The sequence below is a fragment of the Peromyscus eremicus genome, chromosome 6 (genome assembly GCF_949786415.1).
Source record: "Peromyscus eremicus chromosome 6, PerEre_H2_v1, whole genome shotgun sequence".
Classification (NCBI taxonomy): domain Eukaryota; kingdom Metazoa; phylum Chordata; class Mammalia; order Rodentia; family Cricetidae; genus Peromyscus; species Peromyscus eremicus.
Window position 1 is genome coordinate 64,279,771 of NC_081421.1, and position 19,858 is coordinate 64,299,628.

At 43.0% G+C, this 19,858-nt stretch overlaps 2 protein-coding genes across 24 annotated transcripts in view; both read right to left on the reverse strand.

Annotated features, from left to right (window-relative positions):
* Nucleotides 1-4,333: 4,333 nt before the first annotated feature.
* On the reverse strand, nt 4,334-8,153 carry Hax1 (HCLS1 associated protein X-1). 3 transcript variants are annotated; one of them, XM_059265719.1, is made up of 7 exons: nt 7,706-8,150; nt 6,906-7,162; nt 6,559-6,746; nt 5,139-5,190; nt 4,914-5,020; nt 4,701-4,791; nt 4,334-4,594 (listed from the first exon to the last, which is right to left on the reverse strand). In XM_059265719.1, exons 1-7 carry the CDS (start codon nt 7,756-7,758, stop codon nt 4,509-4,511), a joined length of 834 nt encoding a protein of 277 aa, XP_059121702.1. In that variant the 5' UTR covers nt 7,759-8,150; the 3' UTR covers nt 4,334-4,508. The 3 variants fall into 3 exon arrangements, with proteins under 3 accessions (XP_059121702.1, XP_059121703.1, XP_059121704.1); XM_059265720.1 differs by lacking the exon at nt 7,706-8,150 and adding an exon at nt 7,443-7,638; XM_059265721.1 differs by having other exon boundaries at nt 4,580-4,623; nt 7,706-8,153.
* A 1,403-nt stretch (nt 8,154-9,556) lies between these two features.
* Ubap2l (ubiquitin associated protein 2 like) overlaps nt 9,557-19,858 on the reverse strand; it is a 54,925-nt gene continuing 44,623 nt past the window's right edge. For 8 of the 21 annotated variants that reach the window (XM_059265700.1, XM_059265708.1, XM_059265702.1 and 5 more), the window contains 7 exons: nt 19,496-19,577; nt 18,846-19,063; nt 17,997-18,102; nt 12,895-12,962; nt 11,607-11,804; nt 11,141-11,191; nt 9,891-10,332 (listed from right to left, as the gene is read on the reverse strand). In XM_059265700.1, coding sequence (XP_059121683.1) covers nt 10,237-10,332; nt 11,141-11,191; nt 11,607-11,804; nt 12,895-12,962; nt 17,997-18,102; nt 18,846-19,063; nt 19,496-19,577 — 819 coding nt within the window. In that variant the 3' untranslated portion in view covers nt 9,891-10,236. Of the gene's footprint in view, nt 9,656-9,890; nt 10,333-11,140; nt 11,192-11,606; nt 11,805-12,894; nt 12,963-15,920; nt 16,322-17,996; nt 18,103-18,845; nt 19,064-19,495; nt 19,578-19,858 lie in introns of those variants that run through there. The other 13 variants (XM_059265712.1, XM_059265706.1, XM_059265711.1 and 10 more) reach the window with 6 other exon arrangements.

A 19,858-nucleotide genomic window follows, 5' to 3' on the forward strand; every position in this document is an offset into this window, starting at 1 on the left:
ACAGGCCTAGAATATCTGACAGACCATTTTCAGAAGCAGGAATTTTGAAAGACCATCTTACCCTGTCTTGGCAGAGTTCAGAAGTCACTTTTCCTTGTGTCTCGCTTGTCCAGAAAGGACAGCATTAGTACTGTCAGCAGTCGAGGCAGGGGCAGTTCTTTGCCCAGTAGGCCATTTTGTGCCAAGAAGATGACAAACTTTCAAATGGAAATGTCTTAGAAGCCCAACATTCTCTCGGGATCAAATTAGTGCTGCCAGGAGCAATCATGTCTCATGTCAACAGAACTCTAAGTTATTTAAATGCCATATTCTCTAGGTCTATGAAGTGTTTGAAGATTACCTGTCCATCTGACCTATGCATCTTGTAAATCTGGACAATGTAACTAATATAACTATAGAAATGACAAGCATAACCCGGGAGGCAGAGCCAGGCGAATCTCTGTGAGTTCGAGGCCAGCCTGGGCTACCAAGTGAGTTCCAGGAAAGGCACAAAGCAACACAGAGAAACCCTGTCTCAAAAAACCAAAAGAAATGACAAGCATGGGTGACTATAAATCTGTTAAGTCTTATCTACCTAAATAACCTAATGACTAAGGCTTCATAAAAATAAGGTAAACAGTCTATAAGCAAATATACAGTAAAAGGACAATGACCTCAAAATTGTGATAATACAAAAAATATCTTAAACAGAGGTAGAAATGTATAGTGTAATATGCAATATGACATCAATCCTAAATATGTATCAATATATAAAATATCCTAAACAGAAGTAGAACATACATACAGTATGACAAACATAATTTTACATTTGTATCAATATACAAAATATTTCAAATAAGAGTGGAAATATATATACATTACAACAAATATAGTTCTGTATTTATATCAATATACAAATTATCTTAAATAGGAATATAAAAATAATTTATATTTCTATCAATATACAAGAATCCATAACAGTGCAAATTATCTAAGGCTAACATTTTACTAAATTAGTTTACTAGTATATACAAAAATCTACCTTAATATCCTATACCCATCCATTCCCCTTTTTTAAGCTCTGCCTTGATTTGCACCAGCATCCAAGGCTACAAGGTAGTAAATCGAAGAAAGAGCACGTATGTCATCCCAGGTCTTAAGGGGTTCCTATTTGGGCCATGCCCCAGGGGGGCGGGTACCTAGCAGCTACCTGCTGCCTCACTAGGGGAGATGCTTCAGGGTAATAAGGCACAGACAATCACTCCTACACTACAGTTCCAGGGGATCTGATGATTTCTCCTTTCTGGTTTCTGAGGGCACTGCACCATGAAAGTGTAGAGACGTACACACAGACAAAACACTCATACACTTAAGATAACTTTTAAAAAATTCAATGATTTCCACTGAGGATTTAAATTTTTTAAAAAATATATTTATGTACAGGAGTATTTCTGGTTTTGTTTGTTTGAGACAGGGTTTCTCTCTCTGTAGCCCTGGACGTCCTGAAACTTGCTCTGAAGATGAGGCTGGCTTGAAACTCAGAGATCTGCCTGCCTCTGCCTCTGGGATTAAAGGTGTGCGCCATCACTGCTGAGCTCCTATAGGAGTCTTTTGTTGGCATGTATTTCTGTGTACCACATTTGTGACTGGTGCCTGCAGAAGTCACAGGAGGGCCTTAGATCGCCTGGAACTGGAATTGCACATAGTTAAGAACCACTATGTGGGTGCAGAAAACCAAACCCAGGTTCTCTGCAAAAGCAATAAATGTTCTTAACTGCTGAGCCATCTCTCCAGCCCCCTGTAGTAAGTCTTAAAAATATCTACTTTGGGGAGAAGATTTCCACATCTTTGTCTTCAAAATCTTTTTTCTTCTTTCATTGTTTTTGGGGGAGGGGCATGTGTCACAGTACCCACACAGAGGTTATAGGACAACTTGCAGGAGTCAGTTTGCTCCTTAAACTCTGTAGGTCATGGGGATTGAACGCAGGTTGCCAGGCTTGGTAGCAAGCAGCCTTACCTGCTGAGCCATGTCACTAGCCCTTCAAGATCTTATAGTTGGCTTGTTTCTGCTCACTTTTTTTTTTTTCTGACACAGAGTCTCACTATGTAGCCCTGACTGTCCTGGAACTCACTCTGTAGCCCAGGCTGGCCTTGAACTCACAGAGATCCGCCTGGCTCTGCCTCCTGAGTGCTGGGATTAAAGGTGTGCACCACCACCACCACCGCCGCCCGGCAGCATTTATATTTTTGAGATAGGGTCTCAGTATGTAGGCCATGCTGGTCTCAAACTTGCTATAATAATACTCTTCTCTCTGCCTGGGGTAACAGGTGGCACTACCACACCTGGCCCTATCATAAAGTGTGATAAAGGAGGGCTGGAGAGATGGCTCATCAGCTTAGATTACTAGCTACTCTTTCAGAGGACCTGGGTTCAATTCCCAGCACTCACATGGTAGCTCACAATTGTCTGTAACTCCAGTTCCAGGGAATCCCATGCCCCCTTCTGACCTCCACAGGTACCAGATATGCACATGGTGCACATACATACATGTAGGCAAAAATCCTGTATACAGAAAATAAAAATGAATCTTTTTCTGGATTTATGCCATATATAAAGATCAAATCTAGAATTTAAAAAACTAAAAAGAAAAAGTACAAGTATGAAAATTATATCAGGTCTAGAAATATGGTTCAGGTTCAAGGTTGATGCCTCACAGGCCTATGGCAGCATTGTCCAGCTCAGGTGACATATTCAAAACAACAAAACTGATCAGCTAACACAGAAGAGTACCATTTCAATCTTGGTTAGAAGAGATTTCAAAAAAAAAAACAAAAACAAAAACAAGAACAATGCACACTAACCAAAGAGTTTAATACCCAAAGATAACTTTGGCTATAGTGAGAAAAACAAAAAGCTGGGTGGTGGTGGCGCATGCCTTTAATCCCAGCACTTGGGAGGCAGAAGCAGGTAGATCTCAGTGAGTTCGAGACCAACCTGGTTTACAAAGTGAGATCCAGGACAGCCAGGACTGTTACACAGAGAAACCCTGTCTTGAAAAACAAACAAACAAACAAACAAACAAACAAAAAGAAAAACAAAAAGCTTCACCAACCAAAAATATGAGAGAACAAAATAACAGATTTAATTGTTTGTGCCAGGGTTTGTCTGTATAGCCATGGCAGTTCTGGAACTCAGAGAGCAGGTTGGCTTCAGAGATCTGCCTACCAAGTGCTGGTTATAGGTGGGCACCACATCTCTCCCAACCCTCAAGAGATTTTTTTTTTTTTTTTTTTTTTTTGGTTTTTCGAGACAGGGTTTCTCTGTGTAGCTTTGCGCCTTTCCTGGAACTCGCTTTGGAGACCAGGCTGGCCTCGAACTCACAGAGATTCGCCTGGCTCTGCCTCCCGAGTGCTGGGATTAAAGGCGTGCGCCACCACCGCCCGGCGAGATTTTTTTTTAACTACTATCTCTTGTGCTTGATTGTTAGACTTTTTGTTTTCTTATTTTTTTTTGAGACAGGGTTTCTCTATGTAGCCCTGGCTGTCCTGGAATGACATAACAAGTTCTAGCTGGGCTAGTCTATAGTCAGCCCTTGTTTCAAAAAAATACTTAAAAAGAAAAACTTCAGCTTAGCAAAAAAGATTTAATTAAAAAAAATCTATTTTTTTGCTAATTATATTTTTTCTAACATTAATTAAAACCAACAAATAAATAATTACTCAGAAAATAAATAAAAATAGAGAAATAGCAAATTAAAAATAAATTAAAAAGGCACACATCTTTGAACCCAGAACTCAGAGGCGGAAGATCTCTGAGTTCAAAGCCAAACTGGTCTACACAGCGAACTCCAGGCCAACCACAAACAACATAGCGAGACACCGTCTTACAAAATGTCTGTTTGCCCACGGAGTGCACTATCTCATGAATTATTCAGTTAGTGGTCTCATACTTAGGGAAGCAGTTATCTTACTTTCATTCAAATATCTTTTGGCGATCTGAGATATTCTTTTCTAGAAATATTACTGGAGTTATCTCTAGTTATTCCCTTAGTAATAAAATCTTTTTCTTCTTGTGCCTAACTCTCATTTATTAAATCTTGTTTTGGAAATGGAAAATAATTATTTAAAAAATAATAATAATGAAGGGCTGGAGAGACTCCTCAGTGGGTAAAAATATCTGTTCTCAAGCCTGAAATTTTGAGTTGGAACTTACACTGTGGAAAGAACTGACACCCACATGTGCATACCACTCCTGGTGTACACATACAATACAAAGTTGTAAGCCAAGACAATTTTGGAAACCCTGGATGGGTCTGAAAAGCAAAAGAACCTTGACAAAACCAAGACCCAGACCTTTAGCATAAATAAAGGCTTTATTGGTCAGTTTGGATGAATGACAGACTGGCATAAGTTCAATGAATTGTTTCACACACTCAAGAACCTCAGGATGACACAAAAAGCTAAGCTTATTGGCAATGGGCAACGGAAGGGAGTGGAAAGGACCTGAAGGCTTCAGAAGGTTAACAAAGCTACCGGGACCGAAACCAACGTCCTAGGAGCAAATCCAGGAGGGAAAAGGGATCCTCCAGAGCTGACGAACCTTCGGAGACTGGATCTAAGGAACAAAGTCGTACATGTGGCATACTAAACAAGACAGAGCAAGAGTACCAATAGGTCGGCATATCCTTTCCCCCAGGAGTTAAGAGTCACTCTTAACTCACCACTTCTGGAACTGTTGGGTGCTTCCTGATGGGTCACTGTGGTCTCTCTCCGTCCCTCACTGTCCACCACAGTGCGGTGCTCCTCTACTACCTGCAAGGAGAAGTTCCAACATATTTCTAATACCACTATGTTGAGTTTAGTGTTTTCTTATACAGTTCCCTCTTTCCAGAGCATTCTCTGGCCAGTTTTTTAATTCTTCTCTCTCAGCTCACCCCATCTGGCTTGGTAATCTTGGTCACAGAGATGCTCTTGAAATAGGATTTGGGTTGAGGTTGAAGAAGTGGACCAAGACCTTCCTGGGAAACCTGGGAGTCAAGATCTGGAATGGCAGAGAGACAAAAGCCAGGAGAGAGTGGAAAAAAGAAAACAGGACAAGTGTGTGAGGAAGAAACTTCTAAGACAATGCCATGGTAAATGTGTCCTCCCTCTAAACTCACCATTGTCCTCTTTGGCTCTAGAATGGGGAGTCACAGGCCATATGTCATCCAACTGTAGAAGAAGCCACACAGAGTTGGTGAAAAGATACCTTCCATCTGAAGCTTGAAGGGGCAGAGACCCCAGACTCCTCCTAAGTTCCCAAACCCCAGAAATACTTCCCTTTGGGCAGCTTATGTTCACATACCTTCTTCCGTAATTGTATATGAACTTCTACCAAATAGACTTTCTGAAATACTTTCCTGCATCTTCAAGATCTTTTTTGTTGTTGTCATTTTGGTTTTTCATGATAGGGTTTCTTGTCCTGGAACTCACTCTATAGACCAGGCTAGCCCTGAACTGACAGAGATCTGCCTGCCTCTACCTCCCTAGAGGTGGGATCAAAGGTGTGCACCAACACCTGACTCAAGATCCTTTCTTTCTTTTCTTTTATTTTACTTTAGTGTGTGTGTGTATGTCTGCGTGTGTCTGTGTGTGTTTTTGAGGCAGGGATTTTCTGTGTAGACCAGGCTGGCCTTGAACTCACAGAACTCAGCTTGCCTCTGCCTCAGGAGTGCTGGGATTAAAGGTGTGCAACACCATGCCCAGCCTCAAGACCCTTTCTTAACCAAGAACTGAAGCCAGTGATTAAAAATTTTTTTTTCCATTTCCCCTTTGTATTCTATTCTCCTTTACTGCAAAAAGAAACCAGGAGCAACAGGACTTGAAAGATGACCTACAGGCTAAGGACACCTGCTGCTCTTCCAGGATATCAGGCAGCTCAGACCTCCAGGGGATTCAACACCACCTCATCACTACAGGCACCTGCACCCACATGGTACACAAAACTCACACAGGCACACACATACAAATAAATAAATAAATAAATCTTAACAACAACAAACAACAGCAACAAAAAGCCAAAATAACAAACTCAAAGTCAAAGTCAGGCAGATCCCTGAGTTTGAGGCCAGCATGGTCTACATAGCAAGTTCCTGGACACCTAAGGATACAGAGACCCTGTCTCAAAATACATAATAAAATAAAATAAAGAGAGGGTAGGGGACTCTCTTGCAGAAAACTGTAGTTTATAGTTCCCAGTAACAGCATGATGGCTCACAACCATCAATCATAACTCAAGTTCCAGGGTATTCAATGCCCTGTTCTGACTTCTGTGAGCACCAGGCATATGTGGTGCAGAGACACACAAGCTGGCAAAACATCCATACACATAGAATAAAATAAATAAACCTTAGGGTAGGTGTGCTGGCACACATTTTAACCCAGAGGCAGGCAGATCTCTAAATATGAGTTCCAAGTCTTAAAACAAAAAGCCCAACAAAGAAGGAAATCCAGGTAAATGCACTAATTAGAGGCGCTAGAATTCCAAGAGATCCCAGTAAGCTCTAGGCCCTGAACCTCAGGTGCAGACAAAGTACTCACCCTATGAAAAGGTCCCTGAGACCCCCAATCTGGAGCTGGTTTGGGGGATTCAGGTCTAGCATGACTCTCCAAGACCCCCTCAAAGATCTTGGGTTGGTGACTATCTGGGTACTTAAGCATTGAGTCCCGCAGCGTCTGCCCTTCCCGCAGTCTCTCACCAGGTGTTTCTGGCTCAGGACCTGGAAGCTCTGTAGAAAGTTGGTAGGTGATACTGGGATAGGAAAGGACTTAAGACACATGAAATTTTTTTGAAATCAGCTTTTGCAAACTATCCATCCCCAACTACTCTGCAAGGTCCATATTTCACCCAGTAACCCATAAGTTCTCCCTCAGGGAAATCTACACACCAGGGGAATGGGAAGGCAAGGTCCAGGCCCCCATCTCGCTGAAGATGCTATTGAAATCTCGTACTAGATCATCAAAGCCAAAGTTGTCGTGGAATCGCATGCCTCCTCCGGGGCTGAAGCTGAAACCGAATTCCTCCGGAGGCTGAGAACCATCAAACCTATAGCTCCCTCGACCCCACGTGCCTCTGTCTTCCTCTTCTTCGTCATCATCATCGTCATCATCTCGAGTCATCCCTCCAAAAAAGGGATCTCTGTGGCTGAGAGTGGAGGCAGATAAGCCACGAAGATTTAAGCACTGTCTAAGCAATAAAATCAACCCAAGGCCAGCAAAATGGGACCAGGGCAGGGGTCTGGGCAGCTGAAGAAAACACTGGAGAGCTGGCTTCCAAGTCAAAACAACACTGAGAGGTCTATTAGGGTTTTATATTGTTTCTAAATAGAGCCTATCCCAACCTCCCGACATCTCCCAAACGCCCCCGTCTGTCGTTTTCCCCGGTGTCTCACTGCCCACTCCTGTTCGCCCAAGGTCCTGCTCACTTGCTCATGTCCTCTTCCCCCAGACCCCCATTGTCTTCTACGCCCGGGTAGCTGTTGCATCACCCCACTCTGGAGAAAGGTACTGTTTCTCTCCTCTCCACGACCGCTTTGGTTACTGTGGCGGGGTGAGTACTCAAGGTTGAGATTTCTATCTCTCAGCAGTTGAAGGGGGCGGGGAAGGAAGCTTTCCAAAAATAAGGTGAAGGGGTCAAGCGTCCCCAAAGAACACCCCTGCCTCACGTCCAGCCCAGAACTACGCTCACCTCCGAGGTCCATGAAAGCCGAAAAGGCCCCGGAAAAGGTCAAAGAAGTTCATTCCCGTCGGGGCACTACAAACTTTAAACTTCTGCAGGACATGAGCGCCACCGGACCGCCAGCTTGCGCTACCCCGTCAGAATTAGCCAGGGCTCAGCATTCGCTGCCGGAAACCAAGTCAGCGACGCGGCATTGTCGTAAAAAGGCTGTAACCCGGAGGAGGAAGAGGCGGGATTGACGGTGCTCCTCAGACGCGAAGCTTATTACACTACTTTCAGAGTTGAGTGAGGGTGGGCATGCGGAATTCCCACCGTCCAAGATCACATTCCTTTCTAGGTGGTTCTCCTTCCTGCCCATCCGCCAGGGCCCAAGTGGTGTTTCCGTTACTCTCTGGAGGGTTCCAAGTAAGCCGTCAGAGGGAGTGGCCTGTCCCGAGCCCTGCCTCGCCCCAGGCTCAGAAAACACTCCCACTTTGTGTTTGTTTCTAGACTGATGTGACGTCCAACAGTATAGGTTAGGCAAAGTGTTTTACCAAGCTCCTTCCAGAGCTATTTCCCTACTGCTGAATAAAGGCGTGGGGATGCTAGGAATCGCTTCACCTAGTAGGGAGTTAGTTCTGGCCATAATGAATTCTTTTAAACATGTGTTTGTTTATTCGACACACGGTTTCTCTGTGTAGCCCTGGCTGCCCTGGAACTTTGTGTAGACCAGGCTTGCCTCTAACTCAGAGATCTGCCTGCCTCTGCCTCCCAAATGCTGGGATTAAGGACAGCTGCCACCATGCCTGGTTGCTCTTTTAAACTTTTAAAACAGACTGCAACCAACAAGGTAAGATTTATACTAGGCAGGGAAGAGAAACTACTGAAGCATCCTGGAAAGGAACAAAGAACATGTAATTATGAGATCTGGTGGTGCACGCCTTTAATCTCAGCACTCCAGAGGAAGAGACAAGGAGGATCTCTGTATGAGGCCAGCCTGAACTACATAGCAAGATCCTGACTCAAACACACATCCTCCCCACCCAAGCCAGGATACTTGCAGTTTTGGAATTCTGAAGCAGAATCTCTTGAATCCTTGGCAATATGGTGAGTCTCGGGCTCTTACAAACAAAACTCCCCTTCCCATGTAATGAAGACCAAAACCATTTAGCATACCATGCCCCCACCCCATGTCTTGCTCTACATCATCTACCCTTCCCCAGAAACTGGGCATTTCTTTCTTTTGGTTTTTCGAAACAGGGTTTCTTTCTGTGTAGTTTTGCGGCTTTCCTGGATCTCACTCTGTAGACCAGGCTAGCCTTGAATTCACAAAGATCTGCCTGGCTCTGCCTCCTGAGTGCTGGGATTAAAGGTGTGCGCCACCACCGCCCGGCCGAAATTGGGCATTTCTAAGTGACATAAAATAGGCAAGGCAGGGTGTGGAGTTGAGAATCTTTAACTTCAGCACCCAAGAGGCAGAGCAGGCAGGCCTCTGAATTTGAGATCAGCCTGGTCTCCATACCAAGTTATAGGCCAGAGTTACACAGTAAGACTGTCTCAAAAATCAAAACTCAGACAAGAACTACTGTAGTCTACTTCTATAAAGCGAAAAGGACCCTAAGCTTTGGTTCTGCCAGCCAATAGCTAATGTTGGCTTCAGACTTCAGAATCCTTTAAAATCAGGCTTAGGTTGCCATAGTCCCTTTCTTTTAAATGTTCTCACTCCTTCCCCCTTCACTTCCTAAAACTTGCTATAGATGAGGCAGTTTCTAGAAGAAATGAAGACTTGTAGTGGTTCTTTCCAGTCACAGGGTATGAAAGGGAATCCCCTTAAGGGCAAAATATTAGCACATTAAGGTGAGAGTTCTTAAAGGGCAAAGATTTCACTTTATTCCACAGCCTTCGAGCCTGCTAGAAGAGGCCCAGTTGGTACGGTAATACTTATTCACCAAGCTGATCATCGACGAGAGTGAGGATATCCTAGACGGAGCAAGAATGGGCAGAGGCTGAAGGTAGAGGTTTGGTTTTTTTTTTCTCTTTTTTTTTTTTTATATATATATGTATATATATACAAGACACATTAATCCATTAAGTTTGAGGACACAGTACAAAAAAAACACTTCAACTAATTCATATGACAATGCTGTTCATATTTATGACGCCATTTTTTTGTGTGTGTTGTTTGGTTTTCCTAATAATAAAGGAGACTTAGGGCTGTTGGGCTGATATATATTTGGGGGTTCACCTCCCCACCTCACCTATACACCACCAGGGTGAACAGGAAGAAGTGAAGGAAAGGCAGGGCCCACAGCAAAGTTTCATAATCTTGAATGCAAAGAGGAAGGAGGAAGGGGAGGGAGAAAATACAAATCCTATAATACATACAACAGAGTGGGGTGGTATAGGAATGGGACAGACATGAAGCTGAGGTGTGGGGTGGGCCGCTGGGGGTGTGGAGCAGCGGAATGGCCCCACATTCTTTTCTCTTTGATGCTGTTTCCATAGTTTCCAGGCTGAGAAGCCCTCTCAGAAGATGGGACCGGGAGAAGAGGGCCAGGGCCTCAGTTGGCCCCCCAGCTGTAGCTGTTGTAGGCAGACTTGTTGGTCTGGGGCTTCTGCGGGATGGAGCTGGTCTGGCTACGTTGCCCGCTGCCCGTCTGCAGGGGAATGGGAAGGTTATGGGGGAGGAAAAAGGTGTCTAGTTAGTGGGACCAATCTGTAACATCTTCAAGTGGAAATGTGTAAAATAGTTATACTCTCTCATTTCCTTAGAACCTACTATGAAGTTTACTCTTCAAGCATAGAAAATTCAGTCTACATAGCCCCTTTTACAAGGCAACATTTTTTTTTTTAAACCTTGAAAACAGAGGAAAAATGAAAAGTGGACAAGAAAACTTTGGAGATGAGACGGTGAGTTGGTTCTATTCCTGTTCAGTTGTCTTTCCCACTACCCACTGCTCTGTCTAAAAAAGGCAACTTTGAGAATCTGGCCTTTTTGAAGTGATTGATTACAAGATGATTCAATTCTCACTCATCTCTGTGAATGACTCAATATGGAAAGCTATCTTTGAGAGCAAGGAAGTTGCCCAGCCACCTACGTTGGAGCTCTTAAGTGGTCTCTTTTCCCACCCTTCAGATCCACCCACCACCATACATTAATTAATGTGACACCAATTCAAACACAGCAGGAAAGACCTGAGGCATCAGGCTCCTGATGCTGCCCCAAGAGTCTTTTCCATTTTGGTAACCAAGTGTTTCCAGAGTTGGGGAAGGGTAGAAAGATAAAGAGGGTGTTGAAGGGGAAGGAAGAGAGAGGACGGGGAGGCCAGAGAGCTTAGCATAGTGTTTCTGTTTGTGTATCCCGATTTGTGATTGGGTAGGCTTTTCAAGTTATCTCAGGCTGTGGAGGTGAAATGGGGACTAAAAAGAAGTTGGTTCAAGCATATTATCATTCAGTTTCATTACCTGCTCCTCCTGCTGGCGCTGGCAACAGAGAATCATCTGCAAATATGGTAGCTGAGGCAGAACCAGGATATATGGAAAATAAAGGGACAAACTTTTGACAATAGAACTCCACCGTTAGAAGGGAAAGCTATAATGTCAGGGAAGGGAGAAGGCTGGGAGAGGTTAAGAGGGAAGGTGTGACCCAGGTCTGACAGGATGAGGAGAACTGTGCCACGGGAGGTGGAGGAGAAAGGTACCAAAGGAACTGGGCAAAAGGGTTTCAATCTGGCCCATTCTCTCATGTTTCCTCTGCCAACTGCTCATGTTATGTGCGCTTGTGTCTGTATGTGCTGTGTGCCCCTGGCTGGCACGGGGGAGGACTGGGTGAAGGTGGTGGTAAGGAAGGTTAAGAAAAGGAAAAGGGAGGCAGTTTTAAGGGATAGGAAGGAAGAGGAAGGGAAAGGAGAGAGGGGGGAAGGGCTATTACCTGGCCATCCTGCTGCAGGTGATGATGAAGGATCTGAGAATGTGGCTGCTGATGGGGGGTCAGAATATGCATAAAGGGGGCAGGTGGGTAGGCAGCAGCCGTGGCTGGATTGATGGGTCCTCCACTTCCTAGGGCTGAAGGCAAGTTGAAGGAGGCAGCAGGAGTACCGGAATGAAACCCTTGTTTCTCAAAGGACTGCTATTCCGGGAGAACAGGAGGAGAAAGAGTAAAAGGGATCATCAGAAGAATCCTAGGACTTTCTGAGCCCAAATACCCCTATCCTCAGAAAGCAGCAAGGCCAGAAACAATAGCACACCTCAAGTCAAACATTCAAAAGTCTTAGTCCTAGCTCTGCCTTTTCATAGCTCCATGATCCTAGGCAAATGAACCACTTGGCCTCAAGGCCAGCCTGGTCTACAAAGGGAGTTCCACGACAGTCAAGAACAACTAAGGCTACCTTAGAGAAACCCTGTCTCAAAAAACAAAAGCCAAAAAAAAGATATTGCTGACCTTTTGTCATAAGGATTAAGCAGAAAGATGACTATCAAAGCACCCCATGAAATCTTTCATTGGTCGGGCATGATAGTGCACACCATTAATCCCAATCACTTGGGAAGCAGGTGGATCTCTGGAGTTCAAGACTAGCCTGGTCTACACAGTGAGTTCCAGGTCAGCCAGGACTACCGAATTAAACCCTTCCTCAAAATAAATAAAAATAAAATTGTATATTTCATGTGAATACAGGGAAATTTGCTCACTAGTCTGGGCATTCCTGCCTCTGTGGCTTAGCATTAATTAAAACTCCTGAGATATTTCTGAAGAAATGACTGAACACTGAGACATCTTGAGTATGGAAGGTGCTAGGACATAAAAATGACAAGACATACCTATAGATACCTATAGATAACTCAACAAATATCTCACTTTATTCCTACTCTTGTTTATGGACTTAAAAAGAATGAAATTAACTAGTTTCCCTTCATTTCCTTTTTTTTTTTTGCCGAGTTATGAAAATGATTGTAAGTGGGTAGGTCAAGGGGCCAAGACCATTGCACAGTAAATAACATCACATTACAATTTACCACACTTGACCTCCCTATGACATTTCTTTTTTTTTTTTCCCCCTCCTCAGAGGGCTAAATTTAAAGTCCTAGAGAAACTGAAGCCTAGAGACAATCCATTTAGAAAAGGTAGGATGGGTTTCTGACACTGCTCCTGAGGGTTGTTTGAACTGCAACTCCACCTCCATGTCCATCTCTTTCTACTTTCATCCAGACCAGGCACCTACCTGGGTTTTGGAGTACACAGAACCCGAGATATCTGGCACACCCGTGTTGCTGGAGGTGACTGATACACCTAGGGGAGGAGGAAACACAGAGGATTAGCTCTGTTATCAGCCTCGTCTCTGTTCCTAGGACAGCGTGGTGTCTGCAGCCTTTCTAGCTATGGCACTGCAAAGGAATTCTGGTATGTTTTTTTTCCACCTTTACATCAGTTCTGAGATGTCAGAATTCATGACACAAATATGCCTACAAGTTCTTCTGCCCTTTCTAGATATTATGTGTGGAATACATGTGTGAACTTCCTTCTGAGGGGCGCAAGGGGATATGAGCAAAACCTCAGTGCAGATGATTTCAAAGCAAAAGGATATTATAATGTCCATAGCGAAATCTGTCTAACCAAACTCCACTCAGTTCTGCTTTTTAAGACTTTTAAGACTGGCTCTTTCTATTCTATAAGATACTTTGGGGCTCAAAATCCTTAATACCACACTGTTAAATATTAGGAACAGTCCGGTGCAGTCCCGGCTTATTCTCAGAGCCTCAGTTCACTTAGCCTCACTTCTCTGATCATAGGAATTATATAAGGAATTATATCCTTGTGACTGAAAGGGCTGGCATAAGAAGAATTTCTGGTTCTATAATTTTAGTGGTGTAGGGAATGGGGAAATGTAGTGAGGGGTAGTCTTTCAGCCTATATGAAACATACAAGCAATGTCATTTTCACTACTTCAGTTTGTCCACAAAACAACAGCTTTAATCCATACCTAACATATGTTTCCTGTTGAAAATTTCCCTACCACCACAGTTTAAAGGAGCCTGTAGTAGTATAATCCATTTTAATTTGTTCTCAAGCTGAAATAAACATACTACTACACTTTTCCTTCCTGAGAGTATTGGTCAATGAATCAAGAAGACAGGAAAAGCCATGGGATAATCTAGCGTCTCACTAGAGACATTTGAAACAAAAATGTGAAAAATAAGTTAACTAGGAATTTAATTCACAATTAAAAAAGAAAAGACATTATTAGTTCCTGTAAAGATAAAAAGGAAACAAAAAAAAACTACATTCCTGTGCCTCCAGAGGTATTCTTTTATTTGAAGAGCTTTGTTTTGCCTTTTTTTTTTTTTTTTAAAGAAGCGATGTATTAATGATAAAATCATAAGGAATCTTCCATTCACTCACAATTCAACAGCAGTTTTCACACAAATTCCAGAACTCAAATTCTCCTAGCCAATGCCTAAAACAAAGGCAGCCTTTAGGAGTTAAGTTTTCCTTTAGGAGTTAATCACTTTAGAATCCTCCAATAATAAGGGTTAAAGAGTTAGTCAGTGATTAAGTGCTTTTCTAGCCAGCACAAAGACCAGGGTTTGATTTCTAGTACCAAGGGAAAAAAAATTTAACTGTTAAACTCTACCACATCCTAAGTCCAGATAGTACCCTTCAAAAGGAACAAATACAATTCTGGGGGAAGAAAAAGCAGAACCACAGAAATAAAGCAAGGGAAAAAAATACTTCCCCATCTCCAAAGCCTTAACTGCAACTGCATACCTGGAAGGCACAGAGTAAACAAAGGGAACAATACATCAAACTCTTCCAGAGGTAGCAGAGATTTTTCTTCTCTTCAGAATCCAGATGCCTATCTGACAAAACAGTGGGTAGCAGGCATAACTTTAAGTTCAGTTATGAAAAGGACTAAAGCTAGTGAGGTTTGAGGGGGAAGGGAGATGAGCCAGGATACAGAATATTTTCAAGACAAAACCAGAGACAATGAGTTATCTTTAACAGATCAGTGCATACAGCTGACTTGGTTACCCTCTGCAAAGAGAAGCTAGGGTGCTTACACAGGGCAGGAGAAATTACTAACTGAATCCAAGCTGAGTGGTAAAGAGAAACTTAGTTCTAGCAAGCTCCTACCTTGTTTTATTTTTACATAAAAACAGTTTAGTTCAGGTTTTAAATTGTACAGAAGATAGAAAGAACTAGAAATGCAAGGGGGAAAAAAAAGAGAATCCTGTATGGCAGCTATAATAAACCTCTATGTAAGTATTAGAAAACCTAAACAAACAAAAAAAAAAAAAAAAAAAAGCAGGCTTTGATTTCCCTATTTTCACTAGTTATTCCAGAGATCCTCAGACTAAAAGTTTAGCTTTCCTTCCCACCCCACATGTCCTGCCTACCCCACCTTTCCAACTGTGATAAAAGTCATTACAAAACAATGTAGGTGGAAGGCAGAAGAACCAAGAATCCACTTCTCTTACTTAGCAAGGCAGCAACTTGAAAAATAGGTTACATTCTATAGGACCAGAGGGGGTGGGAACTACACAAGGAAAGCTGAAGATCTGGTTTCCGATTAACCAAAGGTAGTAATCTAATTGTTCAAATTTATGCTATAAACCAATGGCTGATGGGTGTACTTGTTAGTGAGTGCAAATTTTCCACCAGGATGTCTGACCAAATCTCTCTCACATATCTTTGGCTACATCCACAAGTAAAAAATGACTAATAATTCACAATCTCTGAAAAGCCAAAGGCCCATGAACAGTGCTCCAGGTAGCACAGTTTCCACAAAGCCCAAGTCCTCAACTGAGTGATCACTAATGACCTGATCAGATATCAATCAGCCAGTCAGCCTTTGAGAACCAGATGTAGAAATTAAGCCTTGGACGATACTTCCCTAACAACAGCTTTGAACACCATTTCTTTTTGCCTTTCAACATGACTTGACACTAACTTCTTGTCCTTTCCCCTCAGCCCATGTCAGAGGCAAGGGGATAATCTACATGAAAAAGTAAAGACATAAAAGCATGGGAAATCAGTTTTGTTGTTTTTATTTATAATAGCTTTACCAACCAATCAATAGGCTGGAAACAGGCTGTTTTCCCTCCCCCAGTTTAAAAATGACTATACTGAAACACTAACAGCTCTTTGGCTATACTGGGAATGGACTGAAAAGGCCACCCTCCACCCTTTATCCACAATACAGCATTGGCTCCTGGTGTCCAGAAAGACATGCACGGAAAGAACGCAGAGTTAGCTAAAGAAATACCACAGTTTATTGAAGACTACAAATATTTTTGTTACAAGTTGGATCTACATGCCTTCCAGAAATCAAAAGCAACAGCAGGTGTGTGCATTGATGCTTCGGAGGTGCTGCACCGCTCGAACTCGAAATGGGTAAGACAGGGTCAGACACATGGGGGAGAGGGAAATGGGGAGGGGCAAGTTCAAAAGCCCAGAAGGTATCCACCAACTCATTTCCCCAAGCCACGTAGGCCATGGCCTCAGTTCAGCAGGCTCTCCTCAGTGGTCTGGTTTCTGAAACAAGACTTCAGTGCAAATTTATACACACACACAAAACACAGCCCCCAGGCTTGGGCCAAATTAGCTCTCAGCCGTCCAGAAATGCTTGTAAGGGGGTGGATATTTTCTTCCTAAAAGGAATCAAATACATAAAAATAAATGAATTTAGAGGTTGATGAGGAACAAAATGACAAGAGCCCTCTGTTGGGGGTTGGGAACTAGGGGTTCTCAAAAAGCTGCTATAGCAGATTTCTGAAATCTTAAGGCAGAAAAGAAGCCAAGAGTTTCAGAATCAGATTCCAACTCTCACCAATCACATACCCTTTAAAATATTTGTAACTGGACCTCTTAGTACTTAAAACCTAATGGTAAATTTGGGGGATGGAGCCATCAAAGTAAAAAAGCTTATACCTCTCTAACCACCAAAGTTTAGGCTAGGCCTTGTTCAATGAGAGGAGTAGCCATAAGGAATATGGGTATTAAATCTCAGAGGTTCAAGATATTTAAAACATGTATCATGACCTAGTCTTAAAGATCACAGTTCAAACCTCCACCTGTCTATTAATACCTAAACCTATTTGTTGTCTTCTGTGCTCAGTTCTCCAATTACAGAAAAGCTTATTTACCCACCCAGAGCCCATAGAAGAGTGAAGAACACTTGTTAGTTCCTCTAAATCCCCTAAAACTGTAACTAGGATGCAAGCTTTTAAATATAACTCTCAAGTCCAACCCATTAGCAACTGCAGCAATCACCTCCCCAGATTCACCTAAAAGTCATTAAAAAAAAAAATGACAGGGAATTGTTGTCAGTCCTCTTCTGGAGCCAGGTATGGTATATGCCTATTACCCCAGTACCCAGGACAATGGCAAAGACTGAAACAAATTAGAGGCAAGCCTGGGCTACATAGAGATCTTGTCTCAAAAACAAAACAAAACAAGACAACAAGACAGATGTGGTGGTGCACGCCTTTAGTCCCAGCACTATGAAGGCGGAGGCAGATAAATCTCTGTGGATTCCAGGTCAATCTGGTCTACATTTTGAGTTCCAGGACAGATAGGGCTACATAGAGAGACCCTGTTTCAAAAAACAAAAACAAACCAAATTTTAAAAACAACAACAAAAAACCTATAAAGTAAAAAAAGAAAAAATAAAAAACCTGCAAAAGGAAAATTTTCATCTCCATCCTCCAAAAGTAAAGCATCAGTGTCAGTTAGAGAAGCAAGGGCTAGACTACATGTGTCTAGTCCCTAAAATCCCTACTTCCTTCCCTGCCATCAGATGTGCAGCAGGCCTTTGCAAGCTATACAAATGAAGAAGAAACCCGAGGGTTTATGTTTCACTCTACTCATTTTCCCCCACATTGTAGGCCTTCTAGCTAGGGAACTAAGAAAGGGAAGCCATATAACAAAATTACTGCTACAAATGAACTCATGCCAAACCTATGGTACAGTCTGTTAGCTAGGAAAGCATCAAAATCTCACGAGTACTCTGATTTCACTCAGTGCCATATACACTACCATTTTCCCTCAATGACATTTCACTGAAATCTTGGGGCCCCTGCCCTGTTTCTCACCCAAACACAGATTAGCCAACACATGCCCTTGGAGCATTCCCACTGTGAATAGTGGATACATGCTCTAGTAAAAGCTCTTTGTTGGTACTGTTCTTGGACCCCTAAGCCAATCAATGACAATCATATGTGGAGAGTTGGCTTACCCTCACTGACCCACTTCCAAATACCAAGTCTTTCTCCCATCTAGTAATATCCCACACAGACCACTGAGCAAGGGCCAAAGGGAACTTACCAGTGTTGTATCCGTGAGACCCATATCCACTTGGCTGTTGAAAAGGGGTGGCCGAGGCATTCACACTGACATTCACACCATGCTGCTTGGAAGAGGTAGGAGCCACCTGAAGGACAAAAAGGACAGAAATGGAATGAAATGGCAACAGACAGCATCTGTCTCACTTGTCCTACTCCAAAGACTGGACATTTGGGCAGATACCCATCCTAATGTAGGGTGGCCACAGATTGAAAAGTGAAATGGGATCCTTACTGATTATGGCTGAATGAGAAATAGCCCCCAAATGCTCATGTATTTGATATCTGAGTACTTAGTTCCCTCACTGCTTGAACCATTAGGAGGTGAAGCCATACTGGAGGAAGAATCAGTGGGACAGGATTTGAGGGTTTGTAGCCCTATCCCATCTTCCTGTTCTACTTCCTACTATGGGCACCTCACCATTATGGACTCTTCCCCTTCAAAACGTAAGCCAAAAACTAACTTTTTCTTCTGTAAGTCGCTTTTGGTCATGGTATTTTAAAATAACAAAAAAGTAACTAATATACCAATGTTTTCAGAACTGACCTGAGCAGTCACGTGATAGTTTGTAGATTAAAAGAGACAATGGTAGCAGAGAAAGGAGGAGACAGCAAAGATGTATGTATCACATTCCTCCTTTGGCTAATTCTAAGATTCAGGTAATCCTTGTTCCAATTAAAATCCCATATCCCTTCTTCTCAGTCCAGAAATGGGCCAAAGGTACAAGTTGTTCCTCATTTATTACTAAGGAGTCATTTAGCCTTGAAAGCAGTTAGGATGGTACCCAGAATTGGTATCCTTCACAAGGAGTCCAGCCAGTCAGTTACTCACAGGGAACACAGCAGGCCCATACTGGAAGGTGCTGGGGAGGCCCGGGACCCCTGTGTAGTATGGCAGGCTGGTGTAACTGTAGCCAGGAGGCAGCGCCGGGTTCAGGAATGTCTGCTGCGTGGTGTGGTGAGTCTGCGTCTGGTTCTGTTGGGGTTGGGCCAAGGTTGTGGCTGGGGCTGGGGAGGAGGCATCCCCGCGACCAAACTTGGTGAGGTCACCTATGAAAAGAAGGGCTAGCTGTAGACTCTATAATGTGCAAAGGCTCCCAAAATGAAACCTCCCCATGTTCCTCTGTCAACTCGTTTTCTTTAATCTCCATCCCACCCTCTTCTTACATCTTGCTTCTCCAAGGGCTTGGAGGACAACAAGAATTAAGGGAAGATGAGAAGACAATGATCAGTTATGCATAAACAAAAACCTAAGGACTAACAAGGCAATGAGACTGCCACTGTACACAGGGTAAAGTGGCACAAGGGAGTACAGAAGGGCATTTTCAATCACACTTCATGGAAAAAGGTAGAGACTAGCTAAAAACACAAAAAGTGACAGTTCTGCTAAAAATAGTAATTATGGAACCTTCCTGTGACTAATCACATTTCTACCTCCGATCCCAACACATCTCCCTGTATTCAGCTCTATCCCAATCCTACCAGAATAAGGGTTGCTGGCCAGGCTACCATCCCTCCCTGTAAGTGGAGTGGTGGGTGTGGGAAACGGGATACTGTAGTAATCCTAGAACCAAAATAAAAGAGCAGAGATTAAATTCCACTCATTCCCCAGCATGAAAATCACAAGATGAGAGGAAGCAAGAGAATATTTGAATACTGCAGTTTACCCAGTTACTGATTAAACAGGTTAGCACTCACATAAACACCAATTAATCTTGCATACACTGTCCCCGCTGCCTGGCCATGAGTAGAGTCACAGATATGCTTGTTGGAGTGCACATCAAGGTCTAGCAGGACCAACAAGGTTTAATCTTATACAGATCCTCCTAGTTAATTTTGAGAAAA